Source organism: Buceros rhinoceros, unplaced genomic scaffold (assembly GCF_000710305.1).
Source record: "Buceros rhinoceros silvestris isolate BGI_N320 unplaced genomic scaffold, ASM71030v1 scaffold26152, whole genome shotgun sequence".
Lineage (NCBI taxonomy): Eukaryota > Metazoa > Chordata > Aves > Bucerotiformes > Bucerotidae > Buceros > Buceros rhinoceros.
Genome location: NW_010401056.1, coordinates 18322 through 28983, shown reverse-complemented (window position 1 = coordinate 28983; position 10662 = coordinate 18322). Strand labels below are relative to the sequence as shown.

General features: G+C 46.4%; 1 protein-coding gene across 1 annotated transcript in view; it reads left to right on the top strand.

The window, feature by feature from the left end:
• CMTR2 (cap methyltransferase 2) overlaps positions 1-1973 on the top strand; it is a 2592-nt gene extending 619 nt beyond the window's left edge. The window contains exon 2 of the mRNA XM_010132150.1: positions 1-1973. Coding sequence (XP_010130452.1) covers positions 1-1973 — 1973 coding nt within the window.
• The last annotated feature ends 8689 nt before the right edge of the window (positions 1974-10662 follow it).

Here is a 10662-nt window from a genome sequence, read left to right as displayed (position 1 = left end):
ATGCCGAGCTGTGTACTCAGGCGTGGTGCAAGTTTCATGAGATCCTGTGCACTTTTCCTCTTCTCCCCGAAGAAGCTCTTCAGGATGGAGAACTGAATTCTGTCCACCTCTGCGAAGCGCCTGGAGCTTTTATAGCCAGCCTCAACCACTACTTGAAATCCCACCATGTCCCTTGTGACTGGAATTGGGCAGCTAATACCCTAAACCCCTATCACGAAGCGAACGACACCCTCACGATGATCATGGATGACCGTCTTATCGCCAATACGTTGCCTTGGTGGTACTTTGGCCCAGATAACACTGGTGATGTGATGACATTGAAACATCTAACCGGACTTCAGAGCTTTGTCAGTAATATGGCCACAGTTCACTTGGTAACTGCTGACGGCAGCTTTGATTGCCAGGGAAATCCAGGGGAACAGGAGGCTCTTGTCTCACCCCTTCATTACTGTGAAACAGTCACTGCTTTAATGATCCTGGGCACTGGAGGATCCTTTGTTTTGAAGATGTTCACGCTGTTTGAACACTGTTCTATCAACCTACTCTTTCTGCTAAACTGCTCTTTTGAGGAGGTCCACGTCTTTAAGCCGGCCACTAGCAAAGCTGGAAACTCAGAGGCCTATGTGATTTGTCTTCGTTTTCTGGGCAGAGAAAGCATTCATCTGCTGCTCTCTAAGATGATACAGAACTTTGGAACAGAAATGGTCAACAAAGCCCTTTTTCCCCAGCACGCGTTACCAGAATCCTTCCTTAAAGTACACGAAGAGTGTTGCATATTCTTCCACAAGTGCCAGGTGGAGACTATCTCTGAGAACATCCATCTCTTTGAGCGCATGGAAGAAGCGGAGCAGACGAAACTGAACAAGTTAAGAGATTGTGCAGTAGAGTTCTTCATGCAAAGACTTCGTATGAAACCCATTGCTAGAAGTAACTGGCTTGTCAAGAAATCTCAGACTGGTTGCAGCATGAATGCAAAATGGTTTGGGCAAAGAAACAAGTATTTTAGTACGTACAATGAAAGGAAGATGCTGGAAACCCTGTCATGGAATGATAAAGTGGCAAAGGGCTACTTTAATCACTGGGCTGAAGAACATAGTTTAAATAACGCTGGTAAAATGTGTGTCTTGGAAGGATCATCTTCTGACCTCGAGTGCAGCTTGTGGTACATCTTGGAAGGAAAAAGACTACCAGTGGTAAAATGTTCTCCGTTTTGTGATGGTCAGGTCTTGGAAAATCTTAATGAAGCCATGAACGAATTGGTGGGGGGGAGGCTGAAAAGCAGACCACTGCTGCAGGCGTGTCGCTCGTGTGAAGTTCTTCCTGGGGAGCTGATACTGGCAGAAGTGTCTGATCTTTCCAGGTGTCATCAGGAAGTCTTGAATGAAAGATGTGGTGACCAGTTCCAGTGCCTTGTGGTGGACTTTCCGTCACTCTGTGATATAGAAAGCCAACCTGGCATGGAAGTAAAGCTCCTGGACTCGGCCACACTGACTTTCAGCTTTTCTTTGCTTTATGATGGAGAACCAAAGTACCAGCAGCAGCTCTTGGCGTGTGTTCTGCGGTCGTTGAATCAGCTGACAACAGGCGATGCACTGATTTTGCCTCTTCTCTCCTGTTTTACCCGCTTCACGGCTGGCCTGGTCTTTATCCTGCATCACTGTTTCAGATACATCACGTTTGCTTGTCCAACCGCCCATGAACCACTAAGGACTAGCGCCGCTTTGCTGTGCGTTGGGTACCGGGGTCTCCCAAACCCAGTTGTTGAGTATCTGCAGCATCTCAATAAACTAATGAGCTCTTTGCTAGACGCCGACTCTCCCCAGCAAGTTCTGCAGTTTGTGCCCATGGAGGTTCTCCTTCAGGGCAAGCTGTTGGAGTTCTTCTGGGATTTGAACACAGCCATTGCAAAGAGGCAGCTCCACTTGATTGTGCAAGCGCAGCAGCAGCAAAGGGCTGCCGATGGCTCGCTTTAGAGTAGTTCTAGAATTGAGCAAGTTGCTGCTGCTAGACCTTGTTTCACAGGCGGGTAGAGGGTGTTAAAAATAATTAATGTGGAGGTAATGTTACTGAAAAGCCTTGGTGTGACATTGGTAGTGTTGGGAGGATGTTCTGAGCTATCAATCCCATTTGCACCATTCTGGCCAGTGGCATTGACCTGAGGCGTGGGGGGGCGTGGGGGTCTTGGGAGGGACAGTGAAGCGGAGAAACTCTCTCCTCTGTCACAGAGCGAACTTCTTTGTGTGCCACTGGGGTCGGAGCTGTGGCCTTCGTAATGACAAGGGCTGTGATGATCATGTATCAGCCCAGATGATGGGGGACACTGGGTGCCATTAGCCCTCTGCAGAGCAGAACGGGCGAGTTTTGACAGACTTGTTGTACTCTTCCAGGGTTTGTAGAAACCAAAACGTGAGGCTTGGGCCGGGATGCTCAGCAGTGTGAAGCCCGACGTGAGCTTTGAGGGCTGCGTGTCTTGGGAGCAGGCAGCTGTCTCCCAAAGGCCGCCTGTAAGCAGCAGCAGAGGTGTCCAGGGAAGGATGCTCTTTGGTTTTAATCTTGTGGATGCAGAGAGCAGCAGGCTGCGTGTGACTTTTGACAGGTTATCATATGGTGGTGTCCCCCCATCAATGAAGGGACTGTCATAACTTTATTTTTACATGGATTATGGGTCCTCCTTAAAAGACCTGGAGACTCCTGAGTGAAAGTGAAGACTTGCATCTGTGGCAGCAGCTACTAATGAGGAGCTGCAAGTGTTTTTTGGGCTCAAAACATGATCACGGGCAGATTCGTGTATCAGGAAATGCTTTAGGTACCACTGCAGGAGTGTTAGGATGAAGAAATAGGTGATAAGTTTCTTTGGCAAAGTATGAAGGTTTCAGGTGGTTCCCCTTAAGGATAAAAATGATGAAATGAAAAAAAATTTATTTTCCATGTTGCTCCTTTGAGAGCTGAACTTGTGTGTATTAACTTCTAGTGTTAAGTTTGTAGTATATGTGACAAAAACCTGCTCAGAGGGAGAAATGATGTTTAAAGGAAAAATGGCTTTGCTGTTGTTATGTGCAAGATCTTGTAGAACAAGGTCGGGAAAAGTCTCGTAGAAAAAGTAAGGAGGAAAATGTAGTCTGAATTAGCAGTCGCTACCTGGAGCTCGAAGGGTAGTTGACTGCTGGTGAGGGGTTTAAAGCACTGCTGAAAAAGCCTTTGGGCTGCAGGTGCTGCACATCGCGTAGGGTTTTTTGCTGCCTTCATTGGGGCAGAATTTAATATGTTTAACAATTCATTTTTTATTGAAGAACTTGGTGAGAACTTGGTGGCTCAGCTCTGACTAATTAATGAAATTTTCTAAAAAAATCTTACTTTTTACAGTCGTGTAAATAGAAGCCTAACAAAAGCTGCTGGGATTGGTCACTGTCCATTTTAATTTATTTAAATGAACTTGCTTTTTTTGCTGTGAGCTGAGTCATGCTTCCTCTCACAGACCAGGAAGGAACAGAGGCTACAGCCTGGGAGATGGATGCAGTAAAAGCTTCTCCGGTAAATCATTTTTGGAACCTGTAGACTGCAGAGTGCAGCAGGGCCACAGACGAATTTCACTGAGGAATAAAACTGAAATACTGGAAACCAGAATAAAGGGAGGAGAAATACTGTAGCACAGGCAGTGAGACAGCATCGAAGATCCCCTGTAAAAGTTGTCTTTGTCTGAAACAAAAGCAGGATAAATGTGGTGTCCCCCAAAGGCCCCCCCTGTGTCTCTTGTTGCTCTTTCCAAGGTGGTTGATGCTTCTGAAACCCCCCCCCGAGCTGAAGCATTTAAGACGTCTCCCAAAGGAGGGGTAAAGGCGGTGTTTCAGGTGCATGGGTGTGCTTACCCTGGGGTAGCCTGCCAGGGAGGCGTGAGTGGCCAGGGCATCTCATCTAGTAGGTACTTAAATAGCTCGGGGTTTTTTCTTACTCAGGTTAGTCTAATATTTTAACGTTATCTTGTAGGTAAAGTGAAAGCCTGAGGTGACTGACAGACCATGAGAGAAAATGCATTTATTTTTTCAAGCTTTCCTTGGTCTGTTCTGTGTGTGCGACAAATTGTGCAGACTGCCTTGTGATTCCTCCTATCCCATCGTTCCCTGTATCATCAGTCTCCTCTTTTTCCCCTTATTTTTGGGACACAGCATTCTAGAAGGTCACAGAGCTTTGGGGGAGTTAGAGCTGTGTGCTTCAAGATGCACTAGACTGAGCTGGTGGGGAGACATAATCCATCTGCTTGGAAGTGCCCCCCGCAAAAAAAAAGGTGGGGAAAGGCTGATCTCCAAACCAAAGGAAATCCAAGGTCCTGTGGATCCTGATGCCTGCTTTGCTCTGGAGTTCTTTTATTTATTGGCAGACATGGGGAGAAATGCTTTGACAGCAGCTGCTCCTTCTCTTAAAGAGTTTGGAGAGGTTCTTTTATTATTCTTGTTGTTTTAAAGGCAGGAATTTCAAAGTTAGAAATGACACTTGTCCTTTTAATTGTGAGAATCCCGTGTTGTCCCGGCTGCCTTTGGACCCAGGATTACTGAGAGAAGTGATGCTTCATTTCTGTTGTGACTTGTGGAGTATATAAGAACACGCGGGAAGAATGCATGAACCTTTGTGGAGAGGGTCTGATGACTGCTGCCTTCATCGAGGCTGTCAGGTTTGGCCGGTTTGATTTGATTTTGGGTGACATCTGATGAAGTGTCTCAGTATTCTGGCTGCCTTTAAGTTGGTTTTTTTTTTACCTGTTTAAAGATGAAGTGGGCATTGGTTTTCATAATCAGGAGCTTCAGGTTTCACACAGGGGAAGGCAGGAGGTGGAGAGCGTGAGAGGGTTATGATGCGATTGAGGATCATGCAGATGTAGTTCTGCAGCCCTGCTGTTGCAGGTGTCCAACGAAGGACCGATATCTAGGCCCAGTGAGGAGCTATGAGCTACATTATTTTTTTTCTGCAACTTTTTGGATCTTGTGTTTTAAGCCAGTGTAACATTTTGAAATTGATTTCAAGGGGGTTGAATGAATTGGGTGCTCTGCTAAGTGAAAATGCTGATTTTTCTTTTTTTAAGTTGTGTTCATTAAAGTTAAGAGACTTGCTGCCTATTTCTGTGAAGTTTGTATTGTACTCAGATTTGTTTGGATGTGCACAGATTGTATGTGTTCTTGCCAGTGGCTTTTCAATTTAATTTCTACAAAACATAATGAGATTTATAGTATGAAATCCGGTAGCCTATTAAAACGGTACTAATTGGTGTCTATTCATCTTCATTTAAGCTGGATCTATCAAATTACTGCTTGTAAAAGTAAAATATGTGGCAGAATTGTATTCTAGCAGAAAACCAACTTGGGACTTAGGGAAAGGCATTAATGCTGCCTGTGTAGAAAGTAGGAAAGAAAAACACGCCGTGGTTTCTGGGCAGTGAGCTTTGGGTGCAGAATAAGGTCGAATCCTTGGTTTGCTGGAGGCAAGGGCAGGCAGGACAGCAAAGCCGCAGAGCCTTACAGCCTCCTGTTTCCATCCCTAAAATCTGTCTTGGGACAGCCCTTTAATTTCCAGTTGATTTAATTCTTAATGGTGAAGTGGGGGAAATGCTGTGTAACTAATTTTACCGTTTTGGGCTGTGTGAAATGGGTTTGTTGGTACTTGTCCCTGTTTCCCACTTCTAAACCAGAGCCTCTAGATTTCACCTGGTAGCCTTTGACTGTCGGTCTTTCATTAGCACCTTCGAGTGGAGGCTGGATGAGAATTTCCCTGCCAAAGTCTGGTGATGGTGTTTCTGTCTCGTTCTTTAGGTGTTTTCGGGAATGCCGTGTTCATGTCCCTAGTGCCAGTTCTTTGTGCGCTTCAGTCACTTGACGAAGATCAGATGGAGCCGTTTGACAGCAAAGCGCTCAGCCCTCGGCCATTCACTGCTCACTCTTTAGGCAACAATTTGGATTGCCATCGAGCCGTCTCTTGTGACTCCTTATGGGCCCAGAGCTGATTTCAAGTCTGCAGAATGAAATCTGCTTGAAGAATGAGCCGGTGGCTGTAGACACTTCTGCTTACAACAAGAACAACCTTTAGGAGACATTTAAATGCAGGAAACTTTTCCACCAGCCAGCAGAGGCTCATATAACATGCAGCTGACTGGATTTGTTAACCTTTCTGTCTTAATGCTTTAAAAAAATATGCCCCAAAGCCTGACTGCCTGAACAGACAGTTTGCTGGTTGTAAGCCGCCTTCCTTGTACGTGGAGGAATGCTCCTGTGTGGACCCCCTCAGGACTGTACAGCTGTGAAGCTCTTGCTTTGTGGCCAGTCCACATGTGCTTTTGTTTTAGAGGATGTAGGTATTTAAGTAGATGAAGGGATGTGGGTTTTTGTGGTTCTTGCATATTTTCTGCAAATGAGTGTTAAAAGAACTTTTTCTAAAAAAAAAAAAGAAGAAAAAATGTTATTTGGAGAAAATAAAGTCTTTTATTTTAGGTTTTAAATGTGGCTATTTACATGTTTCTTTACCAAATATGGAACAAAACTATGAAGCACGGCAGGGAGAAGTCGGGGGAGGTTAAATACTTCATCATTTTGAGTTGTGGTCTCCTCATCTTGCCATTTGGATCCATCCTTAGTGAGTAGAGGATACGGGGCGTTGGAGCAGCCTGCTCACCTTGGGGGGTGGTGTTTGGTTCTTGCTTTCTTTACCTTTATCTTTGCATTTTACCAGCTCAGAGACTCCAGCTGTGACCTGGAGGCCTGCACACGGTTCCCTTGGCCTTGTCACCGAGCTTACAGGCGCTGTCCCCTTGTGTGGCTGCTGTAACCTCCTTGAACAGGAAGGGATTGGTCTGAAGGATCTTTGGTTTCTCCTGGCTCTGCCAGCCACCCTGGTAGGAAGAGGCTGTTAGATGCTCTGATTTTGTCTGCAGTTTATTATTAATCCTTATCCAAATATTTTCATTCCGAGTGCCTTCGCTGGGTGGTATTATTAAGCAGAAGCTGTGTGCCTGATTGCTCAGGCTGGGCTCTGCTGTACTGACAAGGGTTCCAGCTGGTTGCCTCTGGTTTGGCTATCCGATCTGTCTTGAGACCGCTCGCTAACTCGTTTTGATTGCAATTATTAATGCTAATGTTGTCTACTGATTGCCTTTCTCTTTGGAAATGAACTCCAAATTGGAGAGCTGGGGAGGCTCACGCTGTGTCCTGGAGGCACGAGATGACACAAACATACTGTTCCGATACCTTAATTTCCTTATAGCCAGTGGGTGTTTGGGGAGATCTTTAACTCGCCGTGGTGTGGAGTGTGTGCTGAAATGCAGGGCAGTGTCTGCCTCGGTTTTAGTGAAGCTTTAGACTGTAAGCACTGGCTGTTAATGTCAAAACGTACTTTGGGGATGTGAGGACTTTGGAAGGGAATGGGCTTTCAGATTGGGGGCTGGGTTGGAAGAGTCCCTCAGAAGTGTCATCAGGCTGATTTTGGTAGAAATATTGGGTGATGGGGTTTTACTGAATTACAGGGAGATGTGAATGCTCAGAATTGCGTTCAAACCCATAAACAGTTCTGCAGAATATTTGCATTCCCAGTATAATGGCATAAAAAGTGCCTAAAAACATCTGAAATGGCAGAGTGGGAAGTGAAAGGAAAATAATGTGGATGGCTTCGTTTTGCTGCTGCGGACCTCAAAGACTGCACATGTGACTTATTCAGTCCCTTAAAGTCAATTTATACACTGCATTATGTTGATTATGTAACTTATTTGAATTTTGATAGATCTTAATACGCTACCACGCCTGCCAGTTTTTGAGTTGAAATAGTTGGTGTTGAAAGCTAAGCCACATCACTGAGCATAAAGCAAATCCGCTCTCTCCCTGGCTGCGCAGAGATTGAGTACGTTCTCTTTTCCTGTGTTGTGTCAGGTCCTCAGTGTCCCCCAGTGAGACTGAGGAGATGAGATTTCACCTGTAATACAACTCGTATGTGAACTACTGCACCACAGTTAGTGGCCCCTTTTATTAAAGCAATATTTTTTCCCTCCATAGGAAGTATGGACATATCTATTAAAGTGCCTCTTCACTGAGCAAAGATGACTGTTGCTTGTTAAAGAGTTATCTAAACTGGGGATAGCAGGGAGAAGTGACTGTCACTTGTTGGCAGATTGATTTGTCTAAATTGGGGGATGGCGGGGAGGAGTGGATCAATATTCAAATAGTATTTGTAGCTGAAGGCAGAGATCGTTACCAGCGGAGCTGAGACGGATGGATGAACGCTGCCTGGTACAAACGAGGGCTCCTGCAGAGCTGCCCCTGGCTCTGAAGCTGTCAGGTACCTGTGCCTCAAACCAGCGACCCAGTAGCCACTTGGTAATGAAACCTCAATTAGACCAAGGAGGGAAGGGACTGTGGTGGTGAAGTGCCTCGGTTTTGAAGTCTCTTGAGGGTTAAGGTGATTAAATACTTGCTTTATAATCAGCTGATTGCCCCAGGTAGATGAGGGAGCACAACGTTGAGTTGAAATGTAATGAAATCTGTCCTGGGGTCACAATTAAACTCCACTCCAAGGTGGCTGCTTAATAGCTGCGTGTTCCCTCAAATAACAGTGCGGTCCAACAGACCCGTGTTCAGCGGAGGAGCGTGGCTCTGGGCAGGACTGCTGCTGCCGGGGACACGGGAGTCACTGGAGCCGGTGGGGCAGCCGGGGCTCCCTGCCTTCATCACTGCTGCAGTGCTGATAATGGTTCCCAGCTCTACCTTGAGTAAACAACACCACGAGCTGGGTAGAGGGTAGATAGAGCCTTGTGCGGAGCAGTAGATCAGTAGCACAGCGTGTGTTTGATGTTAGTGTGCTAGAACTGGGCTGGCTGTGGGATTCCTGGCTGGTGGAAATGATGTTTGGCAGCGGAGGCTTGCTGTCGCAGCTGAAAAATGCACAGTGGCCCTGCATCTCCTGGAACTGGTATTGAGCGTTAGCACAAACTGGAAGGGACTGGGTACTGAGAGCTTGTTCAAACACTTACCTCTGCTGTGGGAACGCTGGAGAGGCTGCTCCTCACCTGAGGTGAGCTTTCACTTGGCACAGAAACACCAGAGCAGGCTGGGTGTTCAATAACTGTCAGTACTATGGCCTTAACTATAAATCACAAAGTAATTGATTTCAGGGTGTTAATGAAATTTAGATTTATGGGGAAGTACAGTGATGCCCAGTTAATAGTGCTGGCATTGAATAAAACCGAAATTGGATTTGTTTCCATTATGAAACAGGGTAGTGTAAGCCCATAGCTTTGTATTCATATAAGTGGTTTGGCTCTTGATTACGTGATGAGTTTTGCAAAAGTTCTGTGCTTAAGTACAGTTTTCAGACTTGGAAACCTGTGCAAAGCTCTGGAGACTGTTCAGCTTTCAATTCCTGCACCTTCCACGTGCAGGAAGGATCACTGCTCTGTGTGAGAAAACCAAGACCAGAGCCTAACTGCTTGCCCAAACTTCTTTGAGGGGGGAATTGAGTAGGAAGTGGATTAGCCTTGGATGTGAAATTCAGTTTGCCTGGCTTCTCCTGGGTTACAGAGGGGACAAAGCGTGGACATTGCTCCTTAGGCTGGATGCTGGGACAGTGGGGTTTGCTGAAGTGGTGCTAGAACAAAGTTCCTGCCCTCTTCTGAGGCCTCTGGTGTGGTCCTGATTTAAAAATGTGCTTAGGAGGGCAGTGGACCTCAGGAGAGGTCTGGGTCTAAGCCCATGCAGCAGCTGAGAATATCTATTTACGTCTCAATAAGTGACTCATCACGTCACTCTTTGCAGTTATGAAGTGACCTGAACCATCAACTGAAGGCCACAGTGACAGCAGCAGTCTCGGGAGCATGAGTGGAAGTAATGAAGCAGTAATTAGCAATTAATAAAATGTGGTGAAAGTTATAATTTTAATAACTGCTGCACTGGCCTGGAGGTCTGGTGCTGGAGGGAAGTAGTCCCTTGGAAATCTACTGCTCTGAAGCTTAATTATCATAATTTCCTTCAGACACCATCTGCTCTTAGAGCTGACTTGTACCTTTGTTTTTTCCCCTGAAGGTAGACGAGGTTTTAAGGACTCCACTTCTGTGGCTTTTCACAGCAGAGATTCAACTGATGCCAGGATTAAGGTATGGGGCTGAGGTGGCCCTTGTGGCTGATGTATTGCGCAGAGACTGGGAGGGCGAGGTTCTCTTAAAATAGCCAGCAGGGTCTCAAGGGAGCTCGGATACAAGAGGAACTGGGTAAAACCATGGAGAGTTGCCCCCGTGTGGTGTGCAGAGGGTGTTGGTCTTGTTCCCAGTTGAGGCACTACTGTCCGGATGCTCTTCTCTGCCCTTTCCTGCCTCGAGCCCTTTCGAGCCACGTCTGGAAGATGTCCAGTTCTTCCAGCTGCTGTGATAATGAAAGCCAGGGATTGTGAAGGAACCCTCCCAAGCTGATGTTACCGCTGGCTTACTGACATCGGGCAAACCCTGGAGTCAGAGGCCACCTTCTGAAGAAGCGGGACACCGGTAGTGGTGGTGATGAGCCCTGGCAAAGCTGCGCGCTCCGCAGATCTGTCATGTTGCTTCGCTTTACCAGTTGTGTGCTGTTTTATGCCTTGCTGAGCACCGTGAGATCAGCTCAGGTCAGGAGCCAAACTACATCACCACTCCTTGTGCTCCTAAAGATG